Here is a 14,348-nt window from a genome sequence, read left to right as displayed (position 1 = left end):
CCACCAGGTTTGTTTTCACATGTCACACAAACACGTTTGAGCTTCTGTTTACCATATTTGATGTTGATCAATGTTTATATGCGAATAAAAGCCTAAATTAAATCTGTTCTCCATATAAAGCGATTGCATCTCTTCAGACGACTAAGCTGCTTCATTCATTTACTTTTACAATCTTTTTACAAATTTTTTCAATCTCTTTATGAACTTTTTGAAGCATTAAAGTTTTGATGACATGGCCTTTCAATGGAGGGACAGAAATCTCTCAGATTTCATTAAACATATCTTCATTTGTGTTTTGAAGATCAACATAAGTCTTACAGGTTTGGAACAACATGTGGATGAGTAACTGATGACAGAATTTTCAATTTTAGGTGAACTATCACTTTAACATAGATTGATTTTCAAGATGACACTGAAAGCTTCACAGTATTGCTGACCAAAGCACCTTTAAATAACCTTCTGGCATGGTGTCCAGAATGCTTTTAGCATTTCTCAGTTGCACTAGGATCATAACCAAAAGACCAGTGGGCAAAACAAAATAAAAGTCCAGTGACCCATGTCCTGCCAGGATCTTCACTCCCAGTAGCCCTTCAGTGGCTTTTTATTAACAAGACCACATGGATTTATTATTAGCACCTGTCTGAGAGTTGGAACTGGTCCCTTGTGTCCAACGCAAGGGTCTGCGTTCATGTTACATCAGAGTCATGCAAACCATGCCTCTCAACCCCTTTTTGTCATATGAGTTGGACTTAGAACCAAAAGGATCATTCGTAATGACAGCAATTTTCAGCAATAGAAATGTCTGGAAATCGTTCCTTTTCTGTGAAAGATTTGAGGTGACATGAGCAACATGGACTGTGTTCTTGGATGCAAAGTCCACAACTTTTTGTCTCCCTTGGCCGACTTGTGCTTGAACTTCATGACGACACGTTTCCTCTTCTCCTAATTCCCAGATTAGAGAGCTGCATCACAAGTCTAGACACATAAGGCTAACAGCAACATGCAAGGCATGGGCACAAATCCATTAGACATTGGTAGTGTTTTGTCTGTTGAAGTCGAGGCCTGTGCTCCATCCCTGGTTTTCTCATTCCCACCGATACTAAGACCCAGTTCTCCATCAGTTCCTCCATCAGGGGAAAACTCCTCCTTTTCCCAGCAGAACATTGGAACAAAAACAACATCCCCTCCAAGTACATTGCGCTCGCCACGACACATCTAGATCAGGATAATGTTTACTCCCACAATACAGCGTGCAACAGAGCTAATTAATTGTTATTTATTTCAATACTTCCAGGAAGACATGGACTGAATATAGCTTTGTGGAGGCATATCTAGGAATCCATATTTAGGCCCTGAAATGGTCATGTTTGCCGTATATCTAATTTCTGACTGTTTACACATAGGGATGCACAATATATCTGTTTTTTTTATTTTATTTATCAGTATCATTGACATTGGGTTTTAATTATTCATGCTTTAATATTGTCAGTTTATCGGTTATCAGCCGTGGCATAAAATTAATTAACTGTATCATCCATCTCATTTTAAGTAATCAAAAATCTAGCATTTTTTAAGTGTTATACTTTTCATCCTGTTGTATATCTTGAAACCAAGTTATATAAACTGACATATTTGAGTTGGTTAAAATAAATAACCTGTTGAGTTAATATAAGTAGCTTATGTTTATGTGCTGTCCATTACAGGACTGGGAATGTTTTGGTGCGTGATGGAGAAGTCAGTATGTTGCCTCTGCTAATTTTGGATGTTATGTTGTGCTATAAATATATGGCTTTTCGGTCGCTGTAATGTATTAGAGGCCAAGTCCAAAAAAATAAATAAAGTGGATCAGCGGTATTTTCACCTCTTTTTTATCATGTTAACAGACACACTACTTAATGTGAAAACAGATTTGTTTATCCTACTTATAAGCACAAGAGAAACAAATCAAGCTGCAGTGGCCCTCAGCCAACATGCACAGTTTTGGATAGATGTCACTTTCTTACTATTACTGTATGTTATCATTTAATGTAATGGCGCAATGTGTGACTAGTTTGGTCAAGGCAATTCTAGGCTCCATATCTGTGGATTCCATCTCCTCTTATTCACTATTTAACTCTACTCTTTTGCCTCTGGATATTTATGCCAAAAGAGTGGAAACAAATTAGTTAATTAATACATTTTAATTAATACTTTAATCAGGTTTGTTTTTTTACATCAGTGTTTTTTCTTTTCCCTTCTTATATGCCCCCTCAGCCCCATCGGTAAGGCCAGTGGTTCTTGACATTTTACACTCCAAGGCTCCCACTGTCAAAGTCGATGAAAAAAGAATCACATTAAAAATAAAACAATTATAAATAATTAAATGTTCCATAATTGTTTTGAATGGATTTCCTTGACTTTTTCAGTCGTTGTGATTTAAAGGTTATATAAAGGTTTGAAAGTTTTTTTTTTTTATTTTGTAAATTTCCATGACTTTTCCAGGTCTAGGTCATGAATCCAGGTTTTTCAAGACTGTGAGAATAATGCTGGACACCAAACCAGTAATGTATAATATATATATATAAATACTTTCCGTTATATATATATATATATATATATATATATATATATATATGTCTTTTAGCATTACAATTAATATTATGTTAATATTGTGGGTGAAAAACTGATTCATCAAGTAGGTTTCTCTGCCTTTAAGACACCTGAGTTTGTTTGTCTACCACAAGTTTTTAAAAATTCTCCAAGAAAGGCTTTCTTAACCTGTTAATGAATGAAAACCAGATGGGACATTTAACAAAAGTCATTTGCAGTTTTTGTATGGTAGAAAAGAATTATCATCAAAGTTCTCTTTATCATCCACTGTTTGAATGAACCAAAGCTCCTTAAAAAAGAAGTACATGTGTACAAGGCATTAACTACAAAACAGATTTGAAAATATAATTGAAAAGAAAATATTTTTTTTATTTTTACATATTAATAAAAAATAAAAACGTAATTAAAAAAAACATTTAAAACAAACTGATCTTACTTTCTTTTTTTTTTTACGTATTCATGCAATGTGATTTGCAAGAAAACATACAATTTGTAATAAAAAAGATAAGTGTGAGCAAGTTGTACAAAAACGTACAAATTAGATAAAAAAAAGTTGCCACCAGTTCAGCAAAACAGAAAATAGTTGTGAATTGTAATGAGACTGTTAATTTGTAAACCTTTTTCTTGCTTCTGTGACATTGGCAAGAGGTCTGAGCTTGAGGATGAAGAGGGGCTCTTGTTCCGTTTGTTCAGGATTACCCAGCTGTCCCTTGCTCTATTTATTTAAAGTATTCAAAATACCAGCAGCTGTTGCTGATCATGCAGGTATAGAGATGGTTATGGCTATCTTTCATCTCTTTGGCTGGCATATCACTGGTTTTTCATGGATGGAGACCAATCTGTAAAATGGTGTATACATGCAGAGAATGCCTTTTTATTTTTATTTTTATTTTATTTTTTGGTGTTGTTTAGTTACAAAAACAGTTTATAAAGAGGGTGGTTTATTGTTTCAAAGGCATCATGTGACACCGGCGTACGTGCAATTTGCTTTGCAAAGACATGCGTCTTTGCTGTCTTGTACATCCCTTCTGCATTAGTCTAGAAACAAGCTATTAATCAACTTGACGTGTTCCTGCAAAATGTGGTGTGTGTAGTAGTAGTCCTTGACATCATCACAAGATGTCACGTGACTGATAATACCTTAGCGGGTGGATAAACGTCATGTCTGCAAGTGTCTGAGAGCTGGCCTCTCCGTCCCAAAATAGATGTTACTTAGAGCGGACTTTATGGTAACCCCTTGACGTCTGATATATGGGACGAGAATGAGTGTGTTGAGAGTAAGTGAGGTGGCACCGTTATGGTTTCCTGTTTTGCTTCTTAAGGGTCATCCTCAGGGTCCATGACAAAACGGGAGACGCCATGGTGTGTTGTCACAATGTCCAGCCCCCAGTTTCACACTGCTCCCAAAATGTCTCTGGGCTCATCAGACATGTCTGGCATGAACTGTTTGAGGGTTAATGACAAATCTGAATAGCACAGGAAGAGTGAGAGGCTGATGAAAGCTAAACTCATTACGGTGGTGAGATCATGGTTGTGGCACTACAGAGAGATTCTTGTTGCTGAGCTTACAACACCTCTAGTAAAAGAAATATATAGTTCATAGATCATCAACCTCCATGTCCTTATCTGACCAACTTGAAAAGGTGGCATCATCATTCACTTTGCTTTAAAAATGTATTCTATATGTGAAAGAAGTCTTTAAAAACATATATGTAAATACATATATTTTCTATTTTTAAATTATTATTATTTTAGATTTTCAGGACCTTTAATTTTTTTTTCATTGCAATTGCATGACAATTAAGCACATTATATATATGGCATCCTAGGTGTATATGACTTTCTTCTTTCAGACAAATACAGTTGGAGTTGTATTAAAAATGTCCTGACTCTTCCAAGTTTATAATGGCAGTGAACGGGTGTTATTTTTCAATAGTCCAAAAGAAGTCCAATAAAGTGCATCCATCCATCATAAAAAGTGTCCCACACGGCTCCGGGGCGTTAATAAAGGCCTCCTCAAATATCCATATTTAAAACTTAATAAACAGTAATCTCTAGTTTCCGCTAACTGTCATACGCATGTTCATGAGAGAGTGGCGTTCCGGCGGATTATGTAGGATGTAGGTGTAGCGTAAGGTCCGGCAGGGGCGGGTCTACATGGTGTTCAGGGGTGGCACCAGCCCCCACTGAAATCTGGTTGGCCACCCCCGGTGCCCCCCCCCCCCCCCCCCCCCCATGTCTTGCGATTCGCTTGTTTTTATTAAATTTCTAACTGCATCAGTGGCAGATGCTAGGCAGCTGCCTAAGGCGGGTTTCTTCTATATACTTAATTTTAGGCGATTTCTATAGAGTTATCTTAATGACAAATGTCACTCGCAAGCGGATTTCCTTTCGTTCTCACACAAAACTGGACGTGCGCTTTTAAATATACTGTGTTCTCTTATGAATTGGCTCTGCTTTCGCTCAGATATTGTTTGTGCATGCTCAAACTTTGTCTTTGCCTCATTGAAAACCAGAAGAGCTTTTTTAAAGAGCTTATCCCACTAAATGAAAGTAAGCTGATTATAGTCAGCCTTCTGTAGTTATTTATTTTATTATTTAATACTTATTTGAGTTAAGTGCGTATTGTAAATGTGCGTTTATTAAATTATTTGATTTAGTGCATTTGTATTTTGTTGTATATAGTTCTGCAATAAAAGCGTATCAACCAGGCCCGGTTTAATTTTGTCCCATCCATTATCACTGTCAATCACTGCTATTTCGAGAGTGAATTCCACATAAATATGTGGATGTCATTCCCGAAACTTTGCAAAGTGTGTGCGGCCGATAAACAAAAGTTCTGCAATTTGAATTGATTATAGCCTAAACCTCGCAAAGAGCGCTCCCTTTATAATCACTTAAAAGCTGTCACTCTTTGTTCATCGCGATCTCACAAAGTTCTGTTGTGAACAATGAATCTCTGCTCTGCACGGTCAATCTATTATTTACATTGTGTGTATACACTCTGTAAGTTATAATGAGAGGATTCAACTGTATAACTCAGCACGGAACAAAAACTGGTGTGTTGCAGCCTTTAGATATGAGACAAAACCAGCATGTACTGTCATGAGGATGATGAAAGTGTTTTTATTTGAGTAAAGCCTTTAGGTTCCTTTAAGTGTTTTTGTTCATTGAATATGTACTATTTCTCATGGTAACATTTAATTTATTGGATTTTATTCAACCCAAAAATATGAACCTAATTAACCTATACCCCCCATTTAAAATGTTCTAGACACGCCCCTGAGGTCCGGTGAGAATATGCTAGTCTCGCGAGAACCAAGGTTTGTTTACAGGAGCAAAGGAAGCAAAGTTTCCTTTGTTTAACAATGCTTTCACATTCGTCATTTCTCACCGGAGCTTACGCTACACCTACGTTCTACGTCATCCGCCGGAACAGCGTTCTATTGTGATCACTGTTATAGAGATCACTGTTTATAAAGTTTTAAATATGGATATTTTTCTTACAAAAACGGATCGATTCACTTCAGGAGGCCTTTATTTTTTAACCCCCCGGAGCCATGTGGAGCACTTTTTATGATGGATGGACGCAGTTTATTGGACTTCTATTGAATTATTGAATCTCCATTTAAAAACTTGGAAGAGCCAGGACATTTTTTAATATAATTCTGATTGGATTTGCCTGAAAGAAGAAAGTCATATACACCTAGGATGGCTATCATGGGGTAATTTTCATTTTTTTGTGAACTATCCCTTTAAGTATATATATTTTTCTTTTTATTTATTTTTTACAGTATAACGATAATTGAGAATAATGAGAATTGCAAATAAAATGTACAGTGTTTTTTCTTATTTTTATTTTGATATGACCTGAACATGTTTTAGTGAGATTTGCCCCCGCATGTATTTGTACAGTATGTTGTGTACATTTCTCCAAAGGGTTTTGTCTTCTAACTATCTTTTGTTTATCTCTTCTTTGCCCATGACCTCTCACTCCCCATTTTTCTGTTCCTGGCCATTTGTTTATTTCTCCCTGTTCTGATTCTCTCTGTTAGAGCTGCATATATCTTCTTCCCTCCGGCCCCTCCCACCTCTCCTCTTTCCCAACTCCCTCTCTGGCTGGCATTTATTTCAAGGATCTGACTCGGAGGGACTGGTATGGCAGCCGGAACCATGACGCTTCACAGTGGGTGGGCGGAGCCAGAGCGGAGTGGGGAGATGTTAGGGGAGTGAAGCAGTATAAAAGCCAGAGCTGTCAGTGGCACGCTCAGAAACCACAGACAGAGAGAACTGAGATTCACCTCACTCATCTTCTGGAAGTTGTCTTCTCAAGCCATTTGTTAGCTTCACCTTCTGTCAAATATTGACAGGAAGGATACAAGCAAAGCTACTTGGAATCCTTCACCACAGGGAGACCTGGAGAATTGCAAGCCTCTCCAAACATCTCAGAAGCCGAACGCTCAACCCTTGCCGTCCAGATACATGGCTGCACGTCCGATGGAGACGGTGGGTTTCGCCGTTCTACCTGCACACATCTTGGCGTCCGCCATGGAGGAGTTTCCCCAGCAGCTACCCGTCCCCAAGTGTCTGGCTCGGGGCCGAAACCGTCCCCGGCGGCCCCGAGACGCCCGCTTTAAGACCCAGCCGGTGACTTTTGCGGAGATCGCTGAAGTGGAGGAGGAAGGGGCTTCGCCTCTGGAGGAAGAAAGGGCAAGACGGTCCTTCCTTCAGTCACTGGAGAGTCTCAGGAGAAGCACACAGACTTTGCACCATGCAGGATCCACGCAGAGCTGCCGCGCCGCATCTGCACAGGCTAGTCTGGACTCCAGTGACTCAGACTCGGCACAATGAGAGAGAGAGAGGAAGGTCTGAAGGATGACAGGACTGGAATTCAATGTATTTCGCACATATCTTCCTGTTAAATTCCTCATTCACAGCTGTTAACCTATAGTAGTTATGCATTTATGTGCAGATTCCAGTTGAGTAACACTGGCACAGTGATTGTTTAGCTCCTCTGCAAGAGCAAAGTTGTAGCATGTTGGAAGATTTCAGAAACCACTTAAATGCTTATGCAAATTCCTTTTTATTGTATGAGACTTGAGGACTGGTGAGGTTTCATCTGTAATGAACTTGACAAGAGACAGAGGACATACCATGTCTGATTCCATTTTAATAGACTAATCCCTTGTGCCTGCTTAAGATTGCACAGTCCAATGGGTTCTTCACTGCTGGGCAGGATGTAGACTGTCACATTTTGTTATAATTCATTGCTGTGCTGACGAACAAGCTAAAAGAGGTATAACAGAGGGTTAGGGTATGTATTTTTACAGAAAATAAGGTTTCAAACCCTGATGTCTAAGTCTGCCAGAATGGTGAACTTACTAATTAACTCGATGAGGAGAAAATTATTGTACTTTTCAAATGTATCTTATATTTATTCACAGATTATTTTGATATAACATAGTGATTTTAGAGAATTGTTCTGTTGACACTGTGGACTTGTAAAGTCACTATCACTGTACGTAAAAAGCCTTTATACTTCGATTTGACTTGCTTTGTTAATTTGTTTCATACTTTCTTTCGGTAGTTATATAAATAAACTTTATAACATTGGATTCATTGTCTCATTTGTCTTTTGATGAAATTGTGCTGTTTACATCAGCAAACCAATTTACAGAGACTTTTATATAATGCTAAATAGTTAGAAAGTGTTTCATGAACATAAAGCGATGAAAAAATTTTAATCTGTGATTAAATAAAATAAAAAATGAAAGCTAAATGAGCAAGAGAACATGAAATTAAAACTGTAAAGTCATTGTGACAGTTCTTAAATATCAAATTCTAAATATGCATTTGTACTTTTATTTGATTTTCATTATCTTTGTTTATATATATATTTTTAATTATTATTGTTATATTATTATTTTTCTTAGTGTGAAGAACATTTTCATAATTGAAAGAACCTTTTGTACAATAGAAAGGTTTCATTGATGTTAAAGATTCTTTTTATGGAACCATAGATGACAATAAAGAACCTTTATGGAAAGAAACTTTCAATGCTAAAACAAGAAAATGTTAAAATGGAAATAAAGTGAGCATAAAATGGGTTAAAAGAAAAGAAAATTGAAGTAAAGTCCAGTTATGAATCTTAATTACATAATATAATGAACTATTACGGCTTCTCACAATAATGATAATGCATGATCTCAGATGAGAGCAGGTGTTTACACTGTGTCCACATCCACAGCACAAAAACACATTTCTTTGGTCTCTATCTGGACTCCCTCAAAGTCTAACTTCTATCAGCCAGTACAGATGCCATGTAAAAATAGCATCTCTCTGACTTGCCTTCTGATCTAGTTACATTTTAGGAAATCATGCCTCTCCATCCAGCTGGGGATCCTGCAATGTTGTGAAAGACTATGCTTGACACCAAAACGGTGTTTATTTATGTATTTTAGGGAATACCCTTCAACCCAGAGTCAGACTACTTCATCATCTCTGCCCTTTCTGACTGGAGAGACAATATTTCAACTGAACAGTATTAACATTAAATGTGAAGTCTGTAAATTAACTCAACAGATGTGCAAAAATTAGCTGTTTTCAACAATAAAGTTTTTTTTTTAATTGCTGTAGACCGGCTGAAATCAGACCAGTCCAGTTTTGGCAAAGTCGGAAAAACAGACCTTGTAGCTCAGCTTCGTCCAGCATGTTTACACGATAAAAAAAAAAAAAAATAAATAAATAAATAAAAAAAAAAAATATATATATTATGCACAGTCCAATGCCTTGCCTTTTTGAAAAGTATACTCCATTATATAGCATGCACGAACACAGGCCCTCAACACGTGTGCTGGAAAGTTTAATTATCGTCCAGTGTCTGCACTATTTCTCTCCGGTTGTTACGTGCGTAAAAAAAAACAAAGTATACTTTGGGCTTAAAGGGCTAGTTCACCCCAAAATGACCCTGTACAGACAGCAACGCAACTAACACGTTCAAGGCCCAAGGTAGTAAGGACATCGAGGATGTACTACGAGATTGCTTTTTGTTGCCAAAGAAAACAAAAATAACGACTTTATTCAACAATTTCTTCTTTTCCGTGTCAGTCTTCGCCGCACATTCACGACAGAACCACGACGTATGCATGTGCATTCCTCTGCTTGTAAACAAGGTGCAGCGCATGCATGTTCTACGTCAGAACACCGTCTCCTGCGTCAGCAGCACCACACGCATGAGTCGTGGTACTGTCATGAACGTGTGTCGAAGACTGACACGGAAGAGAAGAAATTGTTGAATAAAGCCATTATTTATAATTCTCGTAGCTTCATAACATTACGTTGAACCACTAATGTCACATGGACTATTTTAACATGTCCTTACTACCTTTCTGGGCCTTGAACGTGGTAGTTGCATTGCTGTCTATGCAGGGTCAGAAAGCTCTCGGATTTCATCAAAAATATCTTAATTTGTGTTCCAAAGATGAACGAAGGCCATACGGGTTTGGAACGACATGAGGGTGAGTAATTAATGACAGATGTTTTGATAGCACCACACCGTCGGATAAATCATCCGGTACCGCCGCTCCCTATACGCAGAGTAGCCTACACAGTTTGTGTAGGGCACCAACTCCCAGGGGGGCACCATCCCAGTTGCTCAAAAAATAACTTTCGTTCTATATTAATATTAACATATACATATACATTAATACAAATATAAACATGAACATGTATATACAATTTGAAAAAAATGAATTTTACGGTGAACGCAATAAGCAGTAGGCTAAGCACACGTGACGCGCCATTCCCGCATCTGCGCCCGTACCCGCCCTCACCTCATGTTTGCGTCTGACTGCAAATGATCATAATTGATGGAAAACTATGCCCGGAAAAAAAAGACATCATCAGTCCGGCGCCGAGAAAATAAAAAGTTAAAAAGCCCAAGATGAAGCCCCTGTATCATTTTCACGTAGCCTACGTTCATAATCCTGTGAAACTTTTTTGTCTGTTGACATTAATAACGTGTTTTAATGTTGATATAATAATTTCACCTCCACCAACTCATCTGCCTTAATATTCTCTCTGAATTTTCATGTTCCCTTACGAAAATTAACCGTGGTTTTACTACGAATAAAAAATTGATGGAAAACTATGCCCGGAAAAAAAAGACATCATCAGTCCGGCGCCGAGAAAATAAAAAGTTAAAAAGCCCAAGATGAAGCCCCTGTATCATTTTCACGTAGCCTACGTTCATAATCCTGTGAAACTTTTTTGTCTGTTGACATTAATAACGTGTTTTAATGTTGATATAATAATTTCACCTCCACCAACTCATCTGCCTTAATATTCTCTCTGAATTTTCATGTTCCCTTACGAAAATTAACCGTGGTTTTACTTCGAATAAAAAAAAAAAATCATGGTTCTTGTAGCCATGGTAACCACAAATTAACCATGGTTTTGTTTACTTCAAATAATAATTAACAAAGAAGTATCAGATAGCCTAATATTTTTTTGTGGTAATAAACTTGTAGCCATGGTAACCACAAATTAACAATGGTTTTGTTTACTTCAAATAATAATTAACAAAGAAGTATTCAGCATAATATTTTTTGTGGTAATAAAAACAGACCTAAGCGAACAACAGCCTTTAAAATGACTTAAAATGCATTATATAAAAACAATGAGACAATAATGATTGGTTAATTAATAATAATCATATTGTTTCATTGAATAACACTTTTAAAATACATAATGTAATACAAAATAAATAAACAATATACAAATGCCTGCAAAGGGTGCCAAATGTAATTGCTGTTGTTACACTTACAGGACTATCAAATCCTTGTTTAATATTGACCAAACATTTAATTTAAATATCCACTTAATGTTTCATTTTTGGCCACCTTTTTGCGATAGAATTGCTACAGCCTGCCTCTATAATTTCTTCAACAAAAACATATGGACATCACAACCCTTACAAAAATTAACATGGTTTTATCATAGTAAAACTGCTTAATTTTTTTTGTGTGATTTCTGAATGCTTGAGACTATAAAATCAATCAGACAACTGTATTAATAAAATCATAGCCATAGGAGGTAGGCCTAACTGTTTTTGTTTTTTTGTTAAAACTAGTGGTCGACCGATATATCACCTCGGCCGATATTTGGAATTTTTTAAATATCGGCAACGGCCGATAAGTCTTTCTGTGTGGCCGATGTTTTTCAAAACCGATTATGACACCATATCGTGCATTTATGCTTCCTCTTTAAGACAAGTCACTCAGATGTACTCAGATGCACTCAGTAAAATGACCAATCGTCATTCACTTTCTAACATGACGCTACGTTGTGTTACATAAAAATGATATTTTATTAAAGTTCTATTTTGACCCCTATAGTAGGTGTTTTTGTTTTTGTTTACTTCCATAATATTTGGGGGAGGGGGCACAACAATACAGTTTTGCTTAGGGCACCCATTTGGCCAACAGCGGCCCTGAAATCATCCTATGAATAGCTCACATCGTTGTCACTGGCACGCATAATAAAATGTATATGAGAACATATTTAAACATACAAAATCAACTTTAACTGTTTTTTCTTCAGAGGAAATATCCTTATTTATCTCTCCTTTCTGCGGCAAAGCGCCTCAGTAACCTACTTTGCGTGGTGTGGTTGCCATGGTTATAGTGAGGTCAAAGAAATATGATGTTTTGGAACTGTTGGGAAAACAAACTTTATGTTAATTTCCTCCAGACTGTCTTGTCTCCTTCTATCCGTTCCCCCTCTCTCTTTCTTAATCAGTCGATTTACATTTAGGCCTTGCTTAGTGCATCAAATCTAAATACATCCTTTTATTGATATGCATTATTTCTGAAGCTTTGTTTTCAGACCCTTTTCAGAACTAACACAATTTTTGCGCTCATAAAAGTTCAAATATAAATATGACGCTGCAGATTTAGGTGAATGCAGGAGTGCTGCCCAATGCCTAATGTGCAGTGAACAAAAACAGCCTTCAATTAAAAACATCATGTTCCCAGCAGGCATTTGGACTGGCCCCACTGTTCTTGGTTATATAACAAATTGTTCTTATCGCTTATTCCTTGCCGAGAGAAGATCTGAAGAAAATTTTCCTGAAAAGGGAGTGCGTCAAGGAAACCATCAGGGTTAATAGACTCTTTCCAAGTCTATTAAATTAACAAAATTGAATCAATTGTATTTTGCAACACATCCGCTTTGCATTTGCATCCTCAACTCAAAATATAAGTATATAATCCTATTCTGTCAAGACTGTTTATTTCAATGTTGACATGGCAAAAATAATTCAAGTGAGTGGGCTTGAAATGTGCCTGAATCATTAGAGGAAAACAGTGACTCGTGTTTACAGGCCAGTGTTTATTAAATATATTGCTAGTGACAAGTTGGGCTGATGGGCAAGAATGATTAAATACTCAGGAAAACGAAGAACTTGTCCCCTTTTTTGGAAACACTTAAATCCATCTTCACGACATGGCACTCGACAGACTATCATAAGCTAGATTTTGTACAAATAAGGGGTGTTTTGCATTCATTTTCTTGCTCATTCGCCTGATTTTTGCGTCTCGTTCTGCTCACTGAGAGTGTTACCTGTTCAAGGCTGTCTGGGTTCTGTCTGCAAAAGCATTCGTTTTCTGAATCCCTGACCTACATTCTCATACGCCACGAAGCAGAACCCTTTGGGCTTTGGGTCAGAACCAAAAGGCACATAACTGGAAGCGCTGTGTTGCCCTTGTTCTCCCAGTGTCTGTCAGTTTCTCTCATTGATCTGTCTTAAAATGATCAGGGATACTGAATGAGCAGAGGGTAACCTATTTACACACACTCTCATTTCCTCAAACCATCAATGAGGGCGGCTGGCAATTGATGACATGCAAGAAATTATTAATATACGTGTCAGGGGAAACAAATAGATCAATACTATGAGTGTTATTTATGGTGTTGTACTTCATTTTTACCATATAAATAGCCATCTAATTCCATTCAGCATAGATGCAAGGAGGTTTTTGATGCTGTAGAGTTTCTGACATTTGTGAGACTTTTGAAATTATTTTCAAATTGAAAATGTTTATCTAAAGCCATCTTGTGTCTGTGATTATGACTGGGAACTTCTGGGCCTTCTTTTAAAGGGGTCATATGATGCTGCTAAAAAGAACATTATTTTGTGTATTTGGTGTAATGAAATGTGTTTATGCGGTTTAAAGTTAAAAAAACACATTATTTTCCACATATTGTACATTATTGTTTCTCCTCTATGCCCCGCCTTTTTGAAACGCGTCGATTTTTACAAAGCTCATCGGTCTGAAAAGCGAGGTGTGCTGTGATTGGCCAGCTATCCAGTGCGTTGTGATTGGCCGAATTGGCCGTTGCGTTGCATCGCGCCGCGTAAACATAAAACCCTGTCTGCAATTTGTGATCGGAGAAATGACAAACGTATTCGACGAAGGAGCGGCAACCACATGTGACGACCCCGGACTGCACTCCGCTTCGTCCACGGTGAAAGTCGATCCGGTGATCCACAGCACTAAGTTGATGTATTTCCTCAGCGACCAGCACGGATCAGCTCTAGGCATGACAAAGCGGATATCGTCCCCTTTTGGAAGACCAAACAAAATAGTTTTGCTTTCACAAAGAAGCACACAGCACCTTCACGACATGGCGGCAGCGGCAACAAAACTACAACGAGAATAAAAGTTACGCCTTCTTTCTTTGCGTGAACATTTGGGCGG

The 14,348-nt window shown here is 37.6% G+C and overlaps 1 protein-coding gene across 1 annotated transcript; it reads left to right on the top strand.

Moving 5' to 3' along the window:
* The first annotated feature begins 6,846 nt into the window (after nt 1–6,846).
* LOC107696240 (uncharacterized protein C11orf96 homolog) lies at nt 6,847–8,196 on the top strand. Its single transcript, XM_016496495.1, has one exon. The coding sequence runs from the start codon at nt 7,072–7,074 to the stop codon at nt 7,438–7,440; it is 369 nt and encodes a 122-aa protein (XP_016351981.1). The 5' UTR covers nt 6,847–7,071; the 3' UTR covers nt 7,441–8,196.
* Nucleotides 8,197–14,348: the final 6,152 nt, after the last annotated feature.

Source organism: Sinocyclocheilus anshuiensis, unplaced genomic scaffold (genome assembly GCF_001515605.1).
Source record: "Sinocyclocheilus anshuiensis isolate Anshui unplaced genomic scaffold, SAMN03320099.WGS_v1.1 scaffold778, whole genome shotgun sequence".
In the NCBI taxonomy this organism is placed as follows: domain Eukaryota; kingdom Metazoa; phylum Chordata; class Actinopteri; order Cypriniformes; family Cyprinidae; genus Sinocyclocheilus; species Sinocyclocheilus anshuiensis.
Note: the sequence above shows the minus strand (reverse complement) of the source record. Positions and strands in the feature narration are given on the sequence as shown.

Bases quoted from the DNA above. Each gene is read 5' to 3' on its own strand.
- LOC107696240 (XM_016496495.1), top strand. From the start codon at position 7,072: ATGGCTGCACGTCCGATGGAGACGGTGGGTTTCGCCGTTCTACCTGCA.